Here is a 26,090-nt window from a genome sequence, read left to right as displayed (position 1 = left end):
CATGAAAATCGCATACTTGCGCTTACAAGCGCGCAGGTATGCGCACCCATGTTAAATATAGGGGAAAAAACGCATGCGCAGGTTAGCGTTTTTTTCCAGCGCTAAAAAACGCAAATGTGAAACCAGCCTTAATCGGACATTTCCCTCTCCGTGGGTGGTACCACAATAACACCCCGGCAGCAGGCGCGCTGTCTAGGCGTTATGTTTGACACCAATCTCTACTTCACATCCCATATACAATCTGTTTCCCACTCTTGCCGCTTACACCTGAAGAACATCTCTAGAATCCGCCCTTTTCTCACCATGGAAACAACAAAAACCCTCACTGTAGCAATGATCCACTCCCGCTTGGATTACTGCAACGCTCTATTAATTGGCCTCCCCGTCACTCGACTATTCCCTCTTCAGTCCATACTTAATGCAGCAGCCAGGGTTGTCCATCTGGCTAATCGGTACTCGGACGTGTCCTCTCTTCGTCAGTCATTACACTGGCTGCCCATTCATTATAGGATCCAATTCAAAGTACTTGTTCTCACCCACAAAGCTCTCCACGGTGCGGCACCCCCCTACATCTCCTCCCTCATTTTTATCTATCAGCCTAGCTGATCGCTGCGCTCTGCAAACGACTTTCGACTAACCTCTGCACTAATCCGTACTTCCCACTCCCGACTCCAAGACTTCTCCCGTGCTGCTGCTATCCTCTGGAATGCTCTACCCCAAGAAATTAGGACTAACCACAATTTGCATAGTTTTAGGCGCTCCCTCAAAACACATTTGTTCAGAGTGGCTTATCACGTTCACTAATCAAAGTCATTCTATGTGTAAGTGTGCGTGTGTAGCCCATTCACTATATCCATCCATCCTTCACTCCCTCAAGATGGCTGGACCTTCATTGTAAATATACAATTGTAAATACACACCTGTACTTTGTATCTCCCTCACCTCATTGTAGATTGTAAGCTCTCACGAGCAGGGTCGTCTTATTTTGCTTTAATTATTGTATTGTTAACGTTGTTACTTATGGCTTCTGTTTTGAAACTGTTAAACTGTAAAGCGCTGCGGAATATGTTGGCGCTATATAAATAAAGATTATTATTATTAAGTATTCCTTGTTTAATGCATTTTTGATTCTTAACATGTCATGTCAACGAAATATCGCTATTGGTGACATGACACTGACATTAATCCAAATTAGCTCTTGCCAAGAGATGATAAATGACTGCCACCACCAGAACGATCCAATAAGTAAATACAAACCAAAGAGCCTTAAGACAGGCATCATACGAGCCCTGCGGCCGATCAGCGGCCGCTTCCCTCACCGCCTTCGGACGTATCACATACATCTGGAGGAAGTAAGAGAACAGTAGCATTCACTTTCTCCTGGTGTAAGCTATTTGTCTGAAGGCAGTGAGATGAGAGTGAAGCAGCCACTGATTTGCTGTAGTGAACAACCCCTTTTAGAGGAAATATCTGTTAATGTTGCTGACTCCTTTTCATGTCAACTTCTGCTTTGGATATCGCAGAGATTTCACATGTTGCAGTACAAAGAGTGACGTGTATTAAAGAACTTGGACAACCCCGTCTCATTCCCCAAGCTTGGCCCCGATAAAATAAAAAAGCCTATTCTTACCTCGCCTGCTGGCGCCATTCCAGTGGTGTCGGCACTCGTTCTCTCCAGGGCTCCTGTGCGGGTCTATGACACATGAGCTTTGTCGTACAATCAGCGCTGGCGTCACTGTCCCCGCCTTCTGTCGGATTGAACATGAAGAGGAAGTCTGAGACCAGCTGCAACCCGGACTTCCTCTTCGTGTTTGATTTGATCAGGCTCCTGGGTCACGTGTCACAACAACCGCGCCAGAGCCCTGGGCAGGGCTGTGGAGTCGGTAAACCAAACCTCTGACTCCATCTCCTCAATTTCCATGACACCGACATGGGCTCAGACTCCATAACTCCGACACCACAGCCCTGCTAGGGCTGTGGAGTCGGTAATCCAAACATCCGACTCCTCAGTTTCCATGACACCAACTCCACCAAAATGGGCTCCGACTCCGACTCCACAGCCCTGGCCTTGGGATCGCGAGTGCTGACACCGCTTGAACGGTGCCAGCACGGGAGGGGAGTATGAGCTTTTTTATTTTATCGGGGCCAAACATTTACATCAAGAAGAGGTTGTCCTGTCTCTGAAGAGAAATCTGAAGTCACTGTATGTTACTGCAGCCTGAAAAACCATGACAGTGTGCGACGTGCAGTGCATGCTGTCGCGATTCTGCATTGTTCCTGATGCGGGTGGCCTGTCACATGGCCGCATAGATTCATATCCGATATGAATATATCATCATTCAGATCCGACTTTTCTCAATAGAAGAGAAATGAGAGGAGTGTAGGAATCTAGTCGGCATGTGAGCGCAAGTATGCAAATCGCACATGGAATACAGGGGAATCATGACAGTGTGCGCGTGCAGTGACTGCAGACATTTCTTCTGGGAACAGACAATCTCTTTAATGCCGGAACACATCTGCAGCTGTTGTGATGCAAGTTGACAGTAGGGAACCACGAGGTAGTGATGAGTTCTCACACTATATCCCGGTAGTGACAGGTTACTCTGTCTGCATTGGATGGGTCAGTGCTATTCAGCCTCACAATAAGGCTAGGGCTACAAGACCGCATTACTCGTGGCCTAACGGGATGGCACGCAGCTTCAACCTCCAATATGAATTCTTTCTGCACAAAACTTCTTCTTTTTCTTGTTTCAGAGATTTCAATCAAAAATGGAAATTGAAGACTATAATGGTCGATCTTATATGTCTGGTATGTGCAAATTATTTCTAACCAATATGTCCCGGGATTTTTGCTTTTATTTTTTCTAATCTTTGCCTTTAGAACCATAACTTTTTTTTTATTATTTCTGTCAATGGAAGTATATTGGGGAATATTTTAGAGTTGTATTTTTCAGTTGCCCGATTTTAGTATATAAAACATAAAGCTTTTATTATCTCATTGGGGAGAGAATGAGAAAAAGAGAATAATTATCGGTTTTCTTTTTTTTGTATGCTCTTCATAGTACAATATACAGTCATATGTAAAAGTTTGGGCACCCCTATTAATGTTAACCTTTTTTCTTTATAACAATTTTGGTTTTTGCAACAGGTATTTCAGTTTCATATATCTAATAATTGATGGACTCAGTTATATTTCTGGATTCAAATGAGGTTTATTGTACTAACAGAAAATGTGCAATCTGCATTTAAACAAAATTTGACCGGTGCAAAAGTATGGGCACCCTTATCATTTTCTTGATTTGAACACTCCTAACTACTTTTTACTGACTTTCTGAAGCACTAAATTGGTTTTGTAACCTCATTGAGCTTTGAACTTCATAGCCAGGTGTATCAAATCATGAGAAAAGGTATTTAAAGTGGCCACTTGCAAGTAGTTCTCCTATTTGATTCTCCTATGAAGAGTGGCATCATGGGCTCCTCAAAACAACTCTCAAATGATCTGAAAACAAAGATTATTCAACATAGCTTTTCAGGGGAAGGATACAAAAAGTTGTCTCAGAGATTTAACCTGTCAGTTTCCACTGTGAGGAACATAGTAAGGAAATGGAAGAACACAGGTACAGTTCTTGTTAAGCCCAGAAGTGGCAGGCCAAGAAAAATATCAGAAAGGCAGAGAAGAAGAATGGTGAGGTCAAGGACAATCCACAGACCACCTCCAAAGACCTGCAGCATCATCTTGCTGCAGATGGTGTCACTGTGCATCGGTCAACAATACTTTGCTTTTGTGTTACTTGTCGCTATCAATGTCTGATCCTTTCATTCCTAACATAAGGGCTCGCTCACACTGGCGTATAACACAGCCGAGCGCTGTCGATAGCGCGCGGCCCAACATTATTCTATGGGGCAGTGCAGGGCTGCGATTGTTGTGTTTTTTTTTTTTTGTTTTTTTTGTCTCGTGCCGATTCACGAGAAAACAAATGCAGCATTCTGTGGGTGCATCTGATCATGCACACCCATACAAATCTATGGGTGCGTGTTAACCATCGGACTGCACCTGGATGTCACCCCAGTGCATTTTGATTACTGCGGACACAGAGACAATGGAGAAGATGGAGAAATTAAGTTCTTTGTCGTCTTCACATCTGTCCTGTAATTCTGTGATGCGAAAGAATCTGATCACACTAAGGTGACCCTGGGATCAAACTCTGACAGAGACATTAGTATAATCAGTCCTATTCTCTCGCATGAGAGAATCAACGGCCGTGTAAGCGTACCCGGACACATGCATGATCTGGCCATCTGAGCGTGCAGAGGTATATATGGAGGTCAGGAGAGATGACTGAAGGAAGCACCAAAAAATAGATATAATGAATACATAAAAAAAAACAAGGTTAATTACCCTAGGTTTCATTATGCCAACACTAAAAATGGGAACAGCTTCCGGGGCGGAAACACAACATCCACAAACTGTTTCTCTGGGAATATTCTTTCCTTTTTCACTTCTAAGATTTGTTCCTGTTTTTTTTTTTTTTCACGAGAAAAAAATAAATTAAAATCTCTAAAGTTAGTAAAGATACGATCAGCAAAATGCTGATTTCCTGATTCAGTTCAAATTATTTTAACGGGTCTCCTAATTTGTTCCATTCAGATTAGTGCTTTTTTTCCATGATTATAAAGTGCATAGACACAGATATTCCCATCTCGGCCATCAATATATGGTATAGGGAAGGGTGTCATGCAAATCCTCAACTTATCCCTTAAAATACAAGCCCTCGTACAGCTATGCCAATCTAATATATAAAGCTCAAGTGTGTGTATGTCCGGGATTGGCATCCGCACCGTCGCAGCTACAGCCACAAAATTTGGCACAGTCACACGTCTGGACCCCGAGAGTGTCCTAAGCTATGTTGTGAGGCGAAATTTTAACCCCCGCGCGTTCCAATTCACCAAACAATTTTGCCCCTATCTACATAATGGAGGAAAAAGTGTGTGTATCAAGCCCCGCACCTCATTATGATGTCATAATGGTTGCCATGGCGACGCTGATGTCATCATACTTTAGGTTGCAAGCTCCGCCGCTCATTATGATGTCATAATGGTTGACTATGGGATGGAGGATGTGTGATGGGTATATGGGCACTGGACTATGGGATGGAGGATATGTATGATGGGTATATCGGCACGGGACTATGGGATGGAGGATGTGTGATGGGTATATGGGCACTGGACTATGGGATGGCGAATATGTACGATGGGTATGAGACTATGGGATGGAGGATGTGTGACGGGTATATGGGCATGGGACTATGTGATGGAGGATGTGTGATGGGTATACGGGCACTCGACTATGGGATGGAGGATGTGTATCATGGGTATATGGGCATGGGCCTATGGGATCGTGGATATGTATGATGGGTATATAGGCACGGGACTATGGGATGGAGGATAATTATAACTTGCTATAACTAACCACAGTTAGTTACTATGCCCGGGCAGCGCCGGGTTCTTCAGCTAGTGGGACAATAAAGCACAAATAACGAAAATTGTCCATGTCAGGAAGATCTGTCTATAGACTGTGTTTATGGGCCATCCCGTGTAGGTGCACAGACCAGAATACCCAATTTTTTTTTTTTAAACCAAAGATTTTTATTATATTCAAATGTCGTTATAATTACATTCAAGCAAAGCTTTCAAATCATCTCCATTACATATAGAAGAATACACGACATTCAATTTCCTCCCCGTCATAAAAAGAAAAGATAACCTAACCCGACCTCCTCCCTCCCCCCCCTTCCCAACTGCAATACAGACTTTCTCAATGTGATTGTCTCCACTGTAACCACATGGCCCAGAGTTTTTCAAAGTGAGCTTCCGTATGTCGCCTTCTATAAATTCTCTCCTCCAATCGGATTACGGTATTCACACGGATAACAAACTCCCCAGTCGTTGGGGGTTCAGCATCGATCCATTTTTGAGCTATCAGCTTACGGGCAATATATGAGTTTTGCTATGATGGACTTATAGGCATTCCCCACCAACACCTCCTTCACATACCCCAACACACACGTTACTGGGTCCCTTCCTATATCACATCGGTATATCTTCTCAACAAGCCCTATAACCTCCTCCCAGTATAATGAAAGTCTTGGACAAGACCAAAGCATATGGAGCATTCCCGCAGGTTCATACCCACATCTTGGACACTCCGCATTATCCCTCAAGCCCATTTTCCTAATAAGTTCTGGAGTCTTATATGTTCTATGTACAATATATATTTGCGATATCCTACCTGGCTCACTCAAAGAGAGTTTAGGTATATACTCTAAAATAGACTCCCATGTATCATCTACTATTTCCCCCACTTCTCTCTCCCATTTAGATTTTACTGTTAGAGGAAACCCAGTCAAGTAAGAATATAATAAATCTCTATAGATGGTAGATATAACACCTCTCGTACCCCCGGACGCACACACATAGTCCAATACCACATCCCTCTGCACCGTCATATTCATTATCTGTTTCTGCGCTTGAAATGCATGCCTGAGACCAAAATATCGAAATTCCCCACTACATGGGAGTCCAAACTCTTCTTTCAAAACAGTAAAAGACTTGATCTCAGACCCCTCCAATAGTTGCCACACATATTGCAAACCTCTCCTCTCCCAATCAATAAAGTCCTTCAGTTTGTATAGTTCAGAAAGGTTCACATTATCCCAGATAGGTGTATATGTCGTCAATTCCTCAACTCTTCTAAGAATTTTGATATGTTGCCATATTTTGTGCATTAGTCCAAATGTGGGCATGTCCTTCCCTAATCTCCCAAAGTTTCCTGCTTCTAGACTCTGTACCAATGTTCTCTTGTTGGTCAGTTGGGCCAAAACTCTCCCCATAACGCTCAAGTTCCCCTCCTCTCGCCAACCCCTAAAGTGCTGCCCCTGCGTTTCCACAAAGTATATCCATGGATTTGGCGCCGCCAACCCACCCTCTTCCTTCCCCCTTTGCAGTATTTCCAATTTAATTTTTGCTTGTTTTTTCCCCCAAATCAATTCTCTAAAAATGGTATTAATTTTGTAAAATTTTTTCTTGGGAATCCAAACCGGGGCATTATGGAGGACGTACATCAACTGAGGCATCAGAATCATTTTAATTAGATTTGTCCTCCCCACTATTGATAGTACTAGCTTACACCACGCTGTCATCTTAACTTTAAATTTAACTAGTAATGGGTCCAATTTAGTTCGAGAAATCTAGATATAGGCATAGATCCGATATTCCGAGGTATTTAAATTCCTTAACTACTTTCAAGTGTCTAACTACCCCCCCCACATCTTGATCTCCCAGCTCTCTATCAATCCCCATGATGCATGACTTGTCCCAATTACTTCTCAATCCGGAAAAGTATCCAAATTTCCCAATAAGGCCCATGACCTCAGTCAGTGCTTCTCCGCCGTCTTTTAAGAAAAGGAGTATATCATCCGCGTATAGGGCGATCTTTTCCTCCAATTCCCCATATCTAAAGCCTTGTATTTCTTTGGAGTTACGAATTTTAATCGCCAACGGTTCCATCGCTACAGCAAACAATAACGGCGACAATGGACATCCCTGGCGAGTTCCTCTGAACAACCCAAATGCCTCTGAAGTCTCCCCATTAATCCTAATATATCCTTTCGGGTCTACATACAGTAACTTAACCCAGGAGATAAATCTACGCCCAAATCCCATACATTTCAGTACTGCCCATAAATACTTCCACTCTACCCTATCAAATGCCTTTCGTGCATCCAGTGAGACCACCACCCTTTCCCCCCTATTATCTGCTGGAATTTGAATATTCAAAAAAAGTCTTCGCAGATTATTTTGTAAGAACCCTGATTGGTCTGGATGTATCAATTTGGGGACAACTCTAGACATTCTTATCGCCAACATTTTGGCTAGTATTTTAACATCTGATGTCAATAACGAGATTGGTCTATAGGATTCTACGGATGAGGCATCCTTCCCTTCCTTAGGAATCACCACGATTACAGCCTCCCTCATAGATCCTGGCAATACCCCTTTCTCTACTGCCACCTCAAGTACGTGCTTAAGTTTGGGTGCTACAATTTCTATTAATTCTTTGTACACTTCTCCTGGGATCCCGTCAGATCCAGGTGACCTGTCATTTGTTAATGATAGGATAGCCTTCTCTACCTCTTCCACAGTAAATAATTCTTCCAAGTTTTGTTTATCAATATCATCTAACTTAGGTAACTCTATCTCTTGTAAATATCTATCCATCTCCAGATCCGAGGCCCTCAATTCCGAGGTATACAGTTCAACATAATATTCCTTAAAACACTCCAATATCCCGGTGGTATCCTTATGGACTGCCCCATCTTTAGTGACAATTTCATATATTTGTGAGGGTTTTTTCTGTGCTGCAGTAATCACTGATAATAAATGTCCCACCTTTTCCCCCTCTTCATAGAACAATGCTTTTTGGAATGCCCTTTTCTTATCTATCCCTTGTAGGTATAACTTATTTACTTCCTCTTGTGCTTCTTTTAATGCGTTTTGGGTGTCGGCATTGGGTCTAACTATCATTTCTTCCTCTGCCCTACTAAGCCTATCTGCTGCCTCCTGATTCACTTGCCTCGTTCGTGTCTTCTGTCTCGAGATATCTCGTATGAATAAACCCCGCAAGTAAGCTTTCATGGTATCCCATACAATAAGTGGATCCGCAGTACCTTCGTTTAACTGAAAAAACTCAACAATATCATTTTTAATAGTTCCCATGTTTAAACATTTGAGCCATTCCGGGTGAATTGTCCCCCCTGCTCTCTTCCCTTTCCCCATTCCCACTCTCAGACTAACCACAACTGCCCTGTTATCGGAGATAAGTCTCTGTAAGTATTCCACCGTCCCAACCATTCTGTCCATGCCCCTATTACCCAGTGCTAAGTCTATTCGTGATAAAGTGTGATACGAAGTCGAATAACACGAAAAGCATTTCTTCCCCTCATTGCGTACTCTCCATAAATCTATCATATCCATTTCGCTAACATATATCCCAAATGGAGTCATCTTGTTTTTCCTAGGGCAATTACCCCCATTACCCGCCCGGTCCCAAAACTCATTCATAACATTATTAACGTCTCCTAATATTAGCACTGGATAATCCCCTCTCCCTCCAATCCACTCAAAAATCTCCTGCAATTTCTTTTTCGAATATGGGGGTGGAATATAGAGGGCCACCACAATCATGCATATTCCAGAAATTCGACAGTGCAGAGACACAAACTGTCCGTCCTTATCTACGCAAGAATCAATTTCTTCATAATGAGTATGAGAGTGTATCAGTACAGATACTCCCCTTGCGTAAGCTGAATACATAGAGTGATAGGCCCGAGTGATCCATTTTTTCCCCTCCAACCAGTTTTCCTTTCCTTTAATCAAATGGGTTTCCAATAAACATGTAATAGCTGGATTATGCCTCCTAATTTCTGCCATAACTGCCGCTCTTTTATTTGGATCAGACACTCCCGTATGTTCCAACTTAGAATTTTTGCATCACCACTCATTATGTCCTAAAAATATAAAATATAGCCGAGCTCCTGTGGTCACTATTTTGTATTGCAGTATATGAACTACCCCATAACAAGGCCCCCCCTGCCTCCCTCCACTCCCCCCCCCCTCCCCTCTGTCCCAATCTAGCTGATTCTCTCTTTCCAACGAGAGAGGATACAGCCAGCCCCCAGTTATTGCAGACCCATATAAAGCCACTGAGTCTCCTTCCTCTATCGTCCATCACTCCCACCATCAAAAACAAGAATGCTCATCAATACTAATCAGGCCGCATAACATTTTCTAACAAGGATATTGCAAGAATCATCAAAAACGCCCGGGGATCAATACCCCTAAAAATAGTTCTGAAAAAACGAGGTACCTCAGGGCACCACATCAAAAAGAAAAAAGTATATACGTCCGAGAGTCACTACTTCATCCGTCTCCGTCTCTCTCTGCTCCCAACTTGGAACGATTGTTCTCCATCCATTTGACGGCTTCCTCTGGGGTCGGGAAGAACTGAACAGATCCCAACGCTGCTACTCTGTTTGGCAGGATACATCATAGAATACTTCACTCCCAGCGCTCTCATTCCTCTCTTGACCTCGCCAAATTTCATCCGCATTTTCTGGACCTCTGCTGAATAGTCCGGATATATTTCAATACGGCTTCCATTAAACGTGAGGTCCTGCAGCCTCCTGGCTTCCCGGAGGATAGTCTCTCTGTCCCTGCAATTTAGTATCCTGGCCAGCATAGTACGGGGAGGACTACCCGGTGGGAGGGGTCGTAGGGGGACACGGTGTGCTCTCTCCACTGCGAACACCCTGGAGAGCGTATCTCTGCCGATCTTGGATAAAATCCATTGCTCAATAAAGTCGGTGGGATCACTGCCCTCTACTTTTTCCGGAAAGCCCACAAATCTAAGGTTGTTCCTCCTTGATCTATTTTCTAAATCGTCCTGTTCTAAGTGCACTTCTGATATCTTTTGAGCATGCTGGGTCTGAGTTCTCTGCATTTTGTTTACAGAGTCCTCAGTGGTGCTCACCCTCTCTTCCACAGCACCCATCCTAGTATCCGTCTTGGTCAGTGCCTCCTTAATGCCAGTGATTTCTTCTTTGATCTTATCAACCCGGCTATTCAATCTAGTCAGTGTCTTTTTGCAAAACGACACCACCATAAAGACATCTTTCAGGGTTGGCTCTCTCTCAGGGGTCTCATCATCGGCTCCACTGTCTTCCTCCTCAGACATGCATTCAGGGGCAGCGACTTCCCCTCCCCCTCTTCTCCTGTTATCAGCGTCTCCTGTGGCTTCATCGCTCACCCCTTCCCCCTCCAGCACAGTACCTTCTCCGGTGTCCCCCTCCTCCTCCCTTGCAAAGCGCTGCAACTTCTGGAGGATTTGTGACCGTTTATCATAGCTCTCAGACTGTCTCCGCGCCTCCTCCACTTTCCCGGCGCCATCTTGTGCAGTCACGCTGCCGTCCTCCCCGATATCTTTCTGCCTCCTCCTTCCCATCTCAGCGCTTCTCTGTACTCCCGGCGTCTCCTCCCGACTCTTAAGCACTTACTGTGCCGATAGATGTGCCCAGATCAGTGCTAAAGCGGCCTGATGAAGGATATTACATAAAGCTGATGGCAGAGCTCCTTTGCCTAGCGTCTGCTCACATCAGCGCTAGGCCACGCCCAACATGACCAGAATACCCAATTAATCCCAGTATAAACCAAGAAGTTTTCAAAACATTTTGCACCTCAGTTTTTCTTAGAAAAAACTTTCTTAGAACGTTCTAAGAACTTTCTTAGCTGCCTGTGAATAGATTTCAATGGCAGCAAACTGGTAGCTTCCTAGTCATCTTCTCTGCTGAAAGTGGATTTAAGCCACTGTAAGGATACATACACGCAATGTGGAATCCACGGCAGAAATCGGTGTATATCCACCCACAGCAGATTCTGTGCGGGAACCACCTTAATAGTCTGTTATTGAAGAAGCTTTAAATGGACCCTGAAAAAGTCACATTCAGGATGAACATGGCCTGAGAAGTGTTTGGCCACGGACTGCCTCCTGTCTTTCCATAACACATGTTCAACCTTTATGTTTATGGGGCGATCAAGGGTACAGCGGTGGGCCAAATGAGTTTGCCTTTTTCTAGAGGATTGTGAAGGCTTGTTGGACAGTGTAAACCCTATTGGCCGTAATGTTTGTTTTTGTGAGAGAGAATCCTTTGGTATTTTTGGTAACATCAATATCTTGTATAGTACATGACCTAGTGCATACAAGTATAACCCACAGCATAGCATCACCGCAACATTATCACGTGCCATGCTGACATCAATCATCTGCAAAGCTCGGAGCAATTCTGAGTGAACTTCAATACCGTTAGTTAATGGCTGACAGGTAGGAAGAAAAGGCAAAAAAAAAAAGCGTCGGGGATTTTATTAGGTGGAAAATTAGTTCTGTGACTGTCCATTTCATTTCCATGAAGGTTGTAGAAATCCATACACATTCTGCAGGCACAACCCCATCCACACCGATTGAAATGGCTTTCAGTGTCATAAATTTATGTAACAAGTGTCTTGCATATAAAATATATGCTGGTGTAATATGGCACCAGCTAAGTTAATGATATTTTACAAATCTCATCTACATGTTAGGCCTGTTTCACACTTCCGTTTGTGTGGGTCAGTTAAAATCCGCCAAAATGGCTGAAAGCGGATCCTTAGCTAACTGATGTGAATGGATGCCACCGGACCGTTTATTTTTTACGGATACGCCGAATGAAGAATTTTAAAGGAACCGTAGCCCGGGGAGAGGAGAGAGAGAGATCCTGCAGCAAAAAAAACGTTGCAGGCATGTCGGCGGACGCAAAAAATTTGGCGGATCCACAAAAAAACGGATCCAACGGATGGCCATCCGTCAAGATCTGCCGGTAATGCAACTCAATGGGGAAAAAAACGGATCCGCCAAAAAATATGGCGGATCCGTTTTTTTCAAAAACCGGCGGATTTTGACTGATGGTCAAAAACGGATGTGTTAAACAGGCCTTATGGAAGTATTTGTACACCCAGATTGACCTGCTGTGTGGCTTTTAAAAGCAGCAATATGTCAAGTCTCTGTGCAGAATTAATTGAGAGTTTTACTCTTGCAATGTAAAGGGATGAAATTATCATCAAAATTGCAAAAAAAATTCACCATTACCACGTGCACATTTCCATGTGGAAGATTATATTACAGAAAGGATAATTTGCATCAAATCTCTAGTATGTGCAGCTGGCCTAAGTGGTCATTATCTTGTGCTTGTATATGTCTTGTAAGACTGACTGTCTAGTGCACAGGTTTTGTTCCAAATGTCTGGTGCTCTGCCAGGCCTCACTCCTACCATTACCTGTGTATTAAAAGGAGTCTGTGAGCAGGCTTTTGCTACCAAACCTGAGAGTAGCATGATGTAAAGAAAAGGACCCTGATTCCAACGATGTATTGCTAAGTTTACTGGGTGCAGCGGTTCTCACACAATCAGAGTTTATAGATTTAGCAATGCAGCAGAGCTGAGGAAGCTGCCCCTGCCCACACCAGGTTCTATATATACAACTAGCTGAAGAGCCCGGCGCTTCCCGGGCATAGTAACTAAATGTGGTTAGTTATAGCAAGTTATAATTATCCTCCATCCCATAGTCCCGTGCCCATATACCCATCATACATATCCACGATCCCATAGGCCCGTGCCCATATACCCATCATACACATCCTCCATCCCATAGTCGAGTGCCCATATACCCATCACACATCCTCCGTCCCATGCCCATATACCCATCATATATATTCGCCATCCCATAGTCCCATGCCCATACACCCATCACACATCCTCCATCCCATAGTCCCATGCCCATATACCCATCATATATATTCGCCATCCCATAGTCCCGTGCCCATACACCCATCACACATCCTCCATCCCATAGTCCCATGCCCATATACCCATCACACATCCTCCGTCCCATGCCCATATACCCATCATACATATTCGCCATCCCATATTCGAGTGCCCATATACCCATCACACATCCTTCATCTCATAGTGCCATGCCCATATACCCATCATACATATCCTCCATCCCATAGTCCCGTGCCCATATACCCATCATACATATCCGCCATCCCATAGTCCCATGCCCATATACCCGTCATACATATTCGCCATCCCATAGTCCCGTGCCCATATACCCGTCATACATATCCTCCATCCCATAGTCCAGTGCCCATATACCCATCACACATCCTCCATCCCATAGTCGAGTGCCCATATACCCATCACACATCCTCCATCCCATAGTCAAACATTATGACATCATAATGAGCGGCGGGGCTTGCAACCTATGATGACATCAGCATCGCCATGGCAACCATTATGACATCATAATGAGGGGCGGGGCTTGACACCCACACACACACACTTTTTCCCATTATGTAGATAGGGGCAAAATTGTTTTGGTGAATTGGAACGCGCGGGGTTAAAATTTCGCCTCACAACATGGCTTAGGACACTCTCGGGGTCCAGACGTGTGACACTGCCAAATTTTGTGGCTGTAGCTGCAACGGTGCGGATGCCAATCCCGGACATACACACACACATACACACACACACTTGAGCTTTATATATTAGATGTCCACAGACAGTGAGCTGCTTATCACAGAAGTGGGCGTGTCTTACTAGCATGCATGCACTGCTGTGTCCCAGCAAAGTTAATCTCCTGGTGCTAAAACAATCATTGCAAGCAAACAAAACCATGGAGCTCGATAAGCGAGGCATCCCTGAAATCAGTGTTTTAACCTTTAAAGCATGTGGTCTTCAGCTTACATAGCAAAAAGCTGCTGACAGATTCTCTACAACAATGTTTTTCTTGACACTGCAGTGGGAGACTCCTCTCTGGAAAAGGATTTCTCCGAAGCATTGATTGGACCCACTGTCAGCACACCAAACAGCAGACACTCGTCCCCAAGACGCTCACTTAGTGGTAAGTGTATTGTCTTAGCCATAATAATAAATTTTATTTTATATAGTGCCAACATATTCCACAGCACTTTACAATTAAGCAGTGACATGTACAGACAATAAATTCGATACAAGGTAAGACAGTGTAAACCGTTACATTAGAAGTGAGGACGCTGCTGGCATGCTTACAGTCTCCAAGGAATTAGTGGGGACCCAACAGGGGATCAGTGCCTGTTATATCGGGTCCGGAAATTAGAATAAATAGGGATATTCATATAAAGTTGCATGATCCGGTCGTCAGCCATTGTGTTTAAGTGTAGTTATCATGTGCATGGAGGGTGAGGAGACAGATGACTAGGAGGGAGCAGATTCTGAATAATGTTTAGAAGGAGGGAACAGGGGAGAGTTGGGGTAGTGAGATGTCTTGATAGGCTTGCTTAAAGAGATATGTTTTTAAAGGACACTTGAAAAAGCAAGGTATCAGTCAAATTGTCTGTGGGAGTGCATTCCAGAGAACTGACGCAGCACGGGAGTCTTGGAGACGGAGGTGAGAGGTTCGGATTATGGAGGATATTAGTCTTAGGTCCGTTTTAGAACAGAGGGCATGTGTAGAGCGATAGACAGAGATGAGGGAGGAGATATAGGTTGGTGTAGAACTATGGAGGGCTTTGTGGGCGAGAGATACAAGTTTATATTATATAGCCATAAGCCAAGTGATAAGGTAGGACAATCCTCACGTATTAGGCCTCTTTCACACTTCAGTTTTTTGCATCAGTCAAAATCCGCCAAAAGGACGGATGGCGGATCCGTTTTAGTACTGATGACAACGGATGCCACCCGTCCGTTGTTTTGACGGATCCGCAAAATGAACAATTTTAAAGGGGAGAGAGAGAGATTTCTTTTTGTCCGGGACCCAGAAAGAATTTCAGGTTCAATGAGTGTCTGGAGGATCCGCCAGAGAAAGAAACGTTGCAAGCTCCGTTTTCAAATATTTGAGGATGGTGACGGACAGGAACTTTTGGCGGATCCTCAAAAAAACGGATGCAACGGACGGCAATCCGCCATTAATGGAAGTCAATGGGGGAAAAAACGGATCCTCAAAAGAAAATTGAGGATCCGTTTTTTTTCAAAACCTGGCGGATTGTGACTGATTGTAAAAAACTGAAGTGTTAAAGAGGCCTTAGCTGGCAAATACTTTCCAGTTTCTGGCAACTGGAAGCTGCTGCATGTCAGTAAATGCATATGGTCTCAATTCTGACAAGATTTCCATCCACATATAACCTCATAATCTGTATCCGCAGCATTAATAATATACTCTTACCCATTATCTGAGGATTTAATACATTGACAATACTGTACATTTTGACTTTCCAGTTATTATTGACCCTAATTTTGCTACTGTAAACTACACTAGAAATATAATTCATGGTCCACGCTCTACTCTTCTTAACTAACCTCTTCCTGCTCCATGACATAGCATTACATGATCATCAGAGCGTAGCGCACAATGCAGATGCTGGCTGTGTGTGTGCTCTAATATCGTGTCATGTAAGGAGAAAATGGGGTACTACACAGATTGTGGAGACAACATGGCTGGCAGCTGTTTGGCATGCATGGCACGCTTCCTCTGATCCAACTCCGCTTGGCACAGGGGAAGGTATGACTTACACGGGAAACGTTTCTCTGCCACATTGTCTCCACAATCTCTGTTTGTAAACACAAATAAATCTTGTTTTAATGTGCCCCATTTTCTTCTTCATTACTATTAGACTATTTCCTGGTGAGCACCATTGTGACTGTGAATCAGCTGCTGAATCTAGTTCGTTTTATCAGTGAACGTGCCCTAAAAACACATTTCTTCAGACTGGTCTACATCTCTACAGATTTACCTAACTACCCTGGTTTTGTCATTATAACATTTTCTTCAAAACCAGGTTCCTCTGTCATCATCTGTTCTCACACCCTTTATGCATTTAGTAGCCCTCTGTGTCTGTACTTTGGCACATACTGGTTGGTTACCGGTATTCTATTGATGGCCAGTACAGTACAAGCCATTGTTACCACCCGCCTTTCGTGTCTCCCCATTTCCTCATAGATGGTAAGCTTGTGAGCAGGGCCCTCACGCCTCTTGGTATCTGTTGATTTATGTGACTATTATTGCTGTTTTTGTGCACACCGTGTGAATGGAGGCAGTGCGAGATCCCTGTTTTTCTACAACTAGTGGAGTACAATAATGTATATTTATTTTTGGTTTTGTCTTCACAGCAAACTCTATAAAAGTAGAAATGTACAGTGATGATGAATCTGGACGTCTTCTCAACCATGAAGACCGACTAAGTGAGAAAGATGATGGGGACATGCCTGACGACTCGCTGGTCGAGCCACTCGGGTACTGTGATGGCCCTGGCCAGGATCCTCACTCTCCAGGAGGCATCCGCCTCCCCAATGGCAAGCTGAAGTGTGACATTTGTGGGATGGTCTGCATTGGCCCGAATGTGCTGATGGTGCATAAAAGAAGCCACACGGGTGAGCCTGATTACATGGAATAAAGTCGCTGCCAGCTGGTTAGGAGCTTTTTTTTTCACATGTACTTTGCAATTTTTTTTTTGGAATAGTCATGCTGATATTGACACTAAATACATGACCATGGAAGTAATAAAAATAAAAAACTAAAATTGATATGTATTTATGAATGCAGATGATTACAGAAGCCATGTCTGGAGGACAGTCAGTGTCCATTCAGACTGACCTGCTCTGTATTCTTGTAAAGCACTGGTTATCATACAACCTGCCATGGTGTCGCTCTGCTTAGACTTGTATTTGCCAAGTTATCCAATATCCACGTGCCATGTGTTCTGCGCTGCATTGTCCTATCTTTGCAGCAGTCTGTACTCTGCTTTGAATAGTTGGCAGGCCTTGTAGAGAAGTAGGCAGAGACTGATGGGCCTTAGTTCCATGTGTCAATGAGATACTAACCAGCTTGCTGTTGTGTTGCAGCACTCAGCGGGGACTTTATGTTTGATGCTGTTTCAGGTGAGCGGCCATTTCACTGTAACCAGTGTGGTGCCTCCTTTACCCAGAAGGGGAACCTCTTGCGGCACATCAAACTGCATTCGGGTGAGAAGCCTTTCAAGTGCCCCTTCTGTAACTACGCTTGCCGTCGGCGGGATGCATTAACAGGTCACCTGCGCACACACGCTGGTGAGTGTGGCTGAACTATTGACTACACACTATCCTGAATTTCTTGACACTCCACTATCACATTGGTTCTAGCATCCAGAGGTGTTCACAGTGTGTGCCATCATATTAGCCACAATTTCTGTTCATATGGCTGGTGTATGATAGATTGGTATAATTTATTATAACTGGATGTGTGATTTTCTTAACATTACATGTGTTTTCTGCACTAAATGGTTTTTAAAGGGGTTTTTTCTCCCTCCCAATTTTTTTTTCCAGCAAAAATGTATATTTAGTTTACAGATCAAGAATAATTAATCATATTTACCATTTACAAGGTTAGAAAATCCATCGACGATGTTTACTTGCCTATTATGGCATTTTTTTTTATCGCTTCATTGGGGGACACAGGTAACCATGGGTGTATGCTGCTGTCTCTAGGAGGCTGATACTAGGCTAGCTCCTCCTCAGCAGTATACACCCACCGACTGGCACAGAGCTGGTCAGTTTAAGCTTAGTGTCAGTAGGAGGCGGACCTGGATCTGATCCCAGATCCATCTTTGGTATTGGTAGACCACCCTATCAATATTTATTTATTTTGCCATACTTGTCAGAGAGGGACCAGAAGCTTCACAGTAGCACAGCATCATCTCATGAGCAAGCAAGTATGATTTGTTTTACATCTGACTCCATTTAAGGCCTAGGGTAGACAAGACTCACTGGGGAACAAACCTTTACAGCTGCCAGAGGGAGAAGGACACTGGCTGAGAAATAACTGTAGTCATGCGACGCTGCCCTGTGGCCTATCCACAGTAGCACAGATCAAAAGTGGTGCTGAAGTGAACACAAAAATGGGTGGTAAAACCTATACAAAGTTTAGTAGAATAGGTTTTGGGTGTAGAAACATGCAAAGAATAATTGTACTAGCCTTTCGGAACATTTGTACTTTGTCATGGGATTCCTCTTTAATTGTGGCCACCCCAAAACACTTGTGAAGGTCTCTTTAGTCCGATCACAATTCCTGTTGGTTTACGTGTAGGGCCGTTGTGGCACTGTGATACCTCTGTATGCTAGGAATTGTCTCTCCTTCCTATTTTACTATGTTCTTGATTAGAGATGCATGCCAATGGGAATCTTGCATTTTCACATTATAATCTGTGTTATTTCTTTTTTTCCCAGCATTTTCATTTTATATAATATTACATAACTTTACAAGCCTTAAATCTGTTTTTTCTTTCTAAAATGAAGCCTTTCCTACTTACTCTTTCCCTCTCTACTTAAAGCTTATAGGACACATATCTCTGTTTTATGGGCAGGCTCTATTTTTCATTTTTTCCAGTCTCCTCCCCCACAGTCGGCAAGCCCTACAAGTGCAACTACTGCGGCCGCAGCTACAAGCAGCAGAATACACTGGAGGAACACAAGGAGCGCTGCCACAACTACTTACAGAGCCTCAGCAATGAAGGCCACCTCTCTGCACATCCAGGTGAGTCATGATTTATCACTTAGCAGGATGGGTGGTAAATGTAGGAATATATGTGTTCCAAGCAGAGGGACCCCCAGCAATAATAGAAATGGAGGGATCACAGAGTCCCGTGTGAACGGAATAGTAGTAGTGCGCCTGCGTGACCACCACTTCCGTAGATTGTAGTCATACGTGCACACTATTGCCTTACTTAGACTGTTGCGCTCCTAGTCAGTGGGCCCTTTGCAATTATAAATTTATCACGTTTTGTAGAAAGATGATAAATGTTGTTGCTGAGAGAACACCTTAAAATGGTACTTTATTTAATGCAGTATTATTTATCTAAAATGGCTACAAAGCAGCTGGTTTTTGTAGGGACAAAACTTTTGAACGGTACTAATGAATATAAGGCTAGTTTCACATTAGCGTTTTTTTGCGCAGCGCATCGTGCGCATAAAAAAACGCAAAGAAAAACGCAAAACAAACGCGCGTTTTTTTAACGTCATGCACACGCTGATGCGTCAAAAAAACGCAGCGTTGCTTGCGTTTTACATGCGTTTTTGCATGCGTTTGCGTTTTTTTATGCACATACGTTTTTAGGTGTGACATTTTTTCCATTGTCTAGAGAACATTCTAGACTTGTTTCACTCAAAAACGCATGCGCAAAAAAACGCAACCGTGCGAAAGACCATGCGCACGCATGCGTTCCCATAGGCTTCAATGTGTTGTTTTTGCGCATTCCGTGCGCAAGCGTGCACATGCGTTTTTTTGCCGAGACAGGGTGCACCAAAAAATGCAACATGTTGCGTCTGGCGCGCCTGGCGCAAAAGACAAAAAAAACGCATGCGCACGAAAACGCAAGTGTGCGCAAGACCATGCGCACGTCATGTTAAACATAGGTGCGCAGTGCGCATGCGCACGGGTGCGCACGATGCGCTGTGCACAAAAGCGCAAATGTGAAACCAGCCTAAGACGGATGTGCAATGCCAGCCCATCGTGCCACGTCCTGGCAGATACCTGCAGCATAATCAGCATTGCGCTTGTTATGATGCGGAATCGCCCCCTTACCTCGGTCACTTTAAAATGCTTTACCCAGCAATCCTAGTTAGTGCGGGAAGCTTACAGTCATCCTAAAGGCCACCATACACATTAGACTAATGTTGGCTGAACTCGCCATTAGCCGTACTCTAATGTACATGGGGCATCGGGTAATTGACTGTTGGTAGAGGTGTCCGATTTTGGACTGTTGGCCACTTTGTTCTCCCTGCCGGCAGAGATGTCTGCGGCTTCTCATAGAGAACACGAGCGTTCCTGTGAATGGCGGACAGCTGAGATGGCTGTTGGACCAAACGATGTTTCTAATGTGTATGGCCGGCTTAAGTATACACCCTTTAGCCAGGGGGGTCTCCTTGATGAAACCTGGTTTACCTCAGTCACATCCTTATCAACAATGAAAGGCTCGGTCTACTCAGGGCCTTGATATCAATTATCGATATTAAACGTACTTTGAAACCCTTTGCATTTAGTAGGATCTTTTCTGGTGTCTAATTAAAACTATATATATGTATTTAGTGTTCTTCAAACAGGTTTGGTTTTGTTTTCCTCTCATATAAGAATTTAATATGCGCCATGAGATTTATTGAAATCCATTCAGGAATATATTTCTCTTAAAGAAGTGTGCTTGTCTTGTGTGTTCAGGAGCGCCCACCCCGTCTGCCTCCCGGATCACTAGTCTGCACGGTGCGCTCCCTGATTCGGCTAGTGGAGGCCACTTTGCTTCTGCAGTAGTCCAGGGGCAATGAAGCTCCAGAAGGGCACTTGTCATTTGTATAGCAAACAGCAAGTAAGCGCACGCTCTTCGCCTAGGAGTCCGGACACTGAGAACGCAGGGTGACCGTAAACTAGAATTACAAATCTCTCAACTTGTGAGAACAAAGATCATTTTTAATAAGAAGCGAAACGCAACTTTCTTGTATTTTACCAGCAATTTGCAACTTCAGCTACCACCGAACATCAGACAGCCCATTTAAATGTCATTGCGCCAGTATAAACAGAAATGTTTTTTCCTTAAGGCTGTGTGCCCACGATGCGTTTTGTAAGCGTTTCCGCAGCGTTTGTGCCGGCTCAGACGCTGCAGCAACGCTTAAAAGATGCATCAAATTAATTAGTATGCGTTTTTGGCTTTTTGTGCCAATGCATGCATTTTTAACTGCTCAGGAATCGCTTAGCGGCTAAAAACGCAGCATGCTCATTAACTCCCGCATTGCTGAGCGGTTTTAGCCATCCCCAATGTTCCCAGAAATCGCGTGTCAAAAAACGCGTCAAAAAAGCATCATAAGTCGTTCAAAAAACGTGCGGAAAAAGACGCGCGATTTCTGGGAAGGGCATCCTTTTCCTGAGCGTTTAAAAATGCTAGCGTGGGCACATAGCCTAAATTATTAATTTTTTTTATTTACATGATGTTTGTAGCAGGAGAACAAAAGTCAAGTTTCAAACACGTTGCCTATAAATGTTCATGGTCAGTAATGCCAACATTATGCATTCACCAGTACATTAAATGCTGAAAAGGCATTTGCCAAGAATGACATGGTTTCCTGTAAGAGCCATTTAGAGTCCTTGTGTAAATTTTAGTGCACAACTGACTGTTGGTGGTTTTATGTGAGCAACAAGGCAATTTATTTCTACACCGTTTTAATACATTAAAGGGAATCTGGCAGCGAGATTTTACCCCCACACAAAGTATATATGTATATGTGCATGGAACTCGTCCAGCAAAATCTTTACATGGCCAGTCCGTTCCTCTCTTACTCCTCTATTACTGAGAAATTCGGCATTTAAATTAATATGCAGATGAGGCTGAATGACCATGGTATATCTGAATCCTCTGTCACTCCAGCTCTATTCCGGAGTGACAGACGTAAGATGTACAGCTTCCTTCGCATATCAGTTCAAACACTGATTTCTCAGGAGGAACAGACTGATTATGTAAAGGTATTGATTGTCTTTGAAAAGGTATTGATTGTCTTTTATGTGTATGGTTCATTTGAAGATTACAAAATACGTGACAAGGCTTTTATTCATTTTTGGCTTTACTTATTCTGTATCCCTACAAAAGTTCTGGATTTTCTGTTGGTAACATTATTTTCAGCCTAGATTTTCTGCATCGCAAGTCATCAGACTTCCATAGTGAGAGTTCCTGGGAGTATTTAGCTCTTACATTCTGGGACTTTTGGGGGGTTTGTTTGGTTCTAGGACTAAGCAATTACCCAAAAGGTAGTTGCTAATCACCTGCTTGTTTTGCCCTGCGCCACTCTCGTCCGGCTCGGAGCAGTAACGGGCAACTCTTCCTGGCCATTCTCCTGTTTCCGACGAAGCCCGTCTGCAGAGCAGATTCTTCTCTTCTGGTCTGCTGTGTCGACAGGGCATCGCTGCTGATGTCAAGCTGATTGACATCATGATATCGGGAGTGACATCACTTCGACAGAGCAGAAGAGAGAGAGCTCCTTTGTTTACTTGTGGTCAATTGAAGTCAGAGAATCCTTTCCTGAGCCGGAACACATTGTTCCAGGTCAGTACAGGCGCGTAGTTAGAACCTCACTGCTGGTAAGTTCTTAGCCCCATAGTTCCTGATAAACCCTTATAACGTAGCAGTAGACAGCATTACCAGACTGAGAGCCAGCATTCTGTCATTTGTCTATTGACAGGCATTTTACTACTTACAGAGTGAATGACGGAGAGGCAGATCATCATCCATAAATAAAAATCCGCTCTACATATCAGCATAGCCCACTGCCTCCAGACATCCGCCTGATTGCTGCAAGTGTGCTGCATTACCACAGACCCCAATAACAGAATATAGGCTGCCATAAAGACTGTATTCTGCTGGCAATACAAGCAGGGAGGTTGTGGGAAAATCGCCTTTCACAATATTCATATTCCTTTTGGGTGTAAAAGGAACTGTCTTAACCCTGACATTATAATACACAGTTTTTATTGAAGGTCCCTAAAATAATCCTTAAAGAAAAACTGTCACCATGAAAAGACAGTTCAGTGTGCAGGAAGCAAGTTATAGAACAGGGGGAACTAAGCAGATTCATATATATAGTTTCGTGAGAAAAGATTTAAACCTCTTTTTCAGACCAGTGGGTGGTCCGATCAGTGACTGACAGCTTTTATTTGTATAACTGTGCATACAGAGATAGCTGTTGGTCACTGATCGGACCGGCCACTGGACTGAAAATCCCAGAAATCAGGGATTTAAATTAAGTCACAGGTTATCCTGAATCCTTTACTAGAAAACTATGAATCTACTTAGCTCCCCTTGCTCTATATGATGCTGCCTGCATTTTCATGGTGGTAGGTTCCCTTTAAAGAGGACCTGTCAACAGCCATGCCCCCTTTTGTTCACACACCATAAAAAATTTGCACCAAATAAAAAATCCCATAACTCTGGAACCGTTTTGTGAATTTAATAAAACAAGAACAAGGCATACTTAAGGGAGCATCAGCAATAAAATAACAAAAACTGACCACTTTAGTTCTGTTGACAGGTCCCCGTTAAATGCTATGGGCCCCTTTTGCATTAAAAAAATATTAGTGGTAAGTTTCAGCCTGAAATTTTCATTCCTTTTATTCATTTTCAGATCCCTGATATGCAGGTTCATATTTTTCTCTTGAGAGATTGGGTCTTCCAGTAATATAGGTTGGATACATGCTCTGTCTATCCAGACTGCTGCTGCCTACACTAGCACAGCTTCAGTTCTGCACTTATTTCCTCTTCTTGTGCTTTCCTCCTTATCTATAGCTGCTGTTCTCTGTCCTCCATGAGACGGTAGATTGCTTTCCTTCCTAGCCACAGTGAAACTTGTGTACAACCGCCTCGCGCTCCCTTGAGCTTCCTGTGATAGGAAGGGGGAGTAGAGAAGTGTCAGAAACGGGAGCTCTGACGGATTCATAACACTTTTTTAGAGCATTCAGCTGGATACAGGACTTGCAGACACTCAACAGCATCAGTCGTAGAAAATTTTTAATTTGAAAAAAAAAAAATGTAGCAAGTTTCATAAAGGCAAAATTAGGACGCAAAGGAACAATAAAAATGTGCAGATAGCCTTTAAAGCTGCATAGTCTGGATGCATGCATAGTCCATGTGATCTGTATCCTGACTGGCCACCAATGGGATATAAAGGTCCTTGCGAATTGTTAGTACAAACTTCCCCTTGAGAAAGCACTTTACAAAGAAGCGAAACGCGCGTTGGGGTTTATAGGATCCAGCCTGGTGCCTCCAACTCCCTATCTACACTGGTAAGCGCTGCTCTACATAACTTTTTACATGTTATGACTTGCTATTTTGCTATGGAGTTGGTTATTTCCCTGTTTTTGGGTTTCTCTTGCACATTCTGAGTGCATTTTTGCAGCCACTATGCAACATGGTATTGTTTCCATAGTCTGGGGCTTTACAGCAATACTGTTGCCCTGTAGCCCATATTACCGCATTCATGTCCCAGGACCTAAAGAAATCATTTGCCTGTATTTGGGCAATTGATACCTCACACTAGATAGCACCAACAATTGGCCCAATCTCTTCTCTCCTTTCCCTTCAGGTGAGGAGATACGAGACCTGGATCTGGGACCAGATGCCCTGATGCACCACTCCTCTGACCCGCCGTCTTTTATGGATCGGCTGGCGAGCAACCTCACAAAGCGCAAGCGCTCTACACCTCAGAAATTTGCGGGTAAGAGCACATGTAAATTGTGCAGGAGAGGATGCTGCTCGTGATGCTGACCATGTCTGACTTGGTATGGCCATCTGGTGGCAAGTCATTTAGGTAGCCCCCCAAAAATCCCATGTTTTTCTGCTCTAGGCTGAGAAGCTGATTAGTATTGTGGTCCCGGTACTATGTCTTGTGACATTTCCAAAACTTTATTTTACTTAGTAAATTTCACTTTAACATTTTGTAAACTACAGTGAATCCTAATGTTTGCTGCTTCATTCTAACACCACTATGACATTCGAGCAGTGTAATAACCCCATACAGAGAGGGGATGTATCACAAAGACAATAAAATGTCCAGTTAGGGAAGAAAAGTTCATTTTGTTTGCTATTTGTCCTATTGTCCCTTTTTTTTTTTTTTTTTTTTTCAAATTTTACTGTGTTCAAGACAAGATCATACACTACCAACTTGTAAATGCGCCTTAAATAAATCATCCAGAACTGTAACTGAGCACATTGTACAATTTGATATCTCTGCTGATATTCAGCTTTGAACAAGGAAACAATGAACGATCAAAAAATCCCAAGAAAATATAGAAAATGCAAAATCACTTTATTAAATATTACAGGGCATTTGGAAGCACAATAAGGGACAACAATCCAGGCCAAGATGCACATGTAGGGAACAAAAAGGACACAGACAGGTAGGGAAGAATTGAATGTAAATAACATTCAATGACCGGCTACAAACGTATGCTCATATGCATATTGCACTACCCAAAACTGGCCTATAAAAGTTAAAGAGAACAGGCATCTTATTCTAAATACAATAAGCTTATGCTGAGATGAAAGTGTTAAGTGATTACCTGTTCAGACCAGAGACAACCCACCCAGTGCCTGACTGCAGCTAACACTTTTTCAGCTGTCTCACAGGCAGCCAGTTTTTGTGACGTTACAGCGCTATTGCTAGCGATATCGCTATGTCTGATACTTACCTCCGACTTCTCCCCCGCTGGTTATCGCTGATCGCGCGAGAATGTCCTGGGCCGTTTCTCATCGTCAGCTTCCTGCTATGGAGATGAGCGACACGTGGACGCAGGCGGGAGGACGTCTTCATCTCCTCGTCTGACAGGTAAGTAGCGACCCCCGTCCCCAGCAATGTCGCTGGTGAGATCTGCCTGTGTGGCAGCTCACTAGCGACCACTTAGCG

General features: G+C 43.5%; 1 protein-coding gene across 11 annotated transcripts in view; it reads left to right on the top strand.

The window, feature by feature from the left end:
- IKZF4 (IKAROS family zinc finger 4) overlaps positions 1–26,090 on the top strand; it is a 54,051-nt gene that overhangs the window by 17,351 nt on the left and 10,610 nt on the right. The window contains exons 2-7 of one of the 11 annotated variants that reach the window (XM_073552198.1): positions 2,755–2,809; positions 14,449–14,550; positions 16,794–17,054; positions 17,562–17,645; positions 19,060–19,191; positions 24,771–24,902. In XM_073552198.1, coding sequence (XP_073408299.1) covers positions 2,755–2,809; positions 14,449–14,550; positions 16,794–17,054; positions 17,562–17,645; positions 19,060–19,191; positions 24,771–24,902 — 766 coding nt within the window. Of the gene's footprint in view, positions 1–2,754; positions 2,810–14,448; positions 14,551–16,793; positions 17,055–17,525; positions 17,730–19,044; positions 19,192–24,770; positions 24,903–26,090 lie in introns of all 11 variants that reach the window. The other 10 variants (XM_073552196.1, XM_073552193.1, XM_073552192.1 and 7 more) reach the window with 10 other exon arrangements.

The sequence above is a fragment of the Dendrobates tinctorius genome, unplaced genomic scaffold (assembly GCF_039654945.1).
Source record: "Dendrobates tinctorius isolate UK_male_01 unplaced genomic scaffold, ASM3965494v1 ptg000187l, whole genome shotgun sequence".
NCBI classification, from domain to species: Eukaryota; Metazoa; Chordata; class Amphibia; order Anura; family Dendrobatidae; genus Dendrobates; species Dendrobates tinctorius.
The sequence above is the reverse complement of the archived record's forward strand: the minus strand, read 5'-3'. Positions and strand labels throughout refer to the sequence as shown.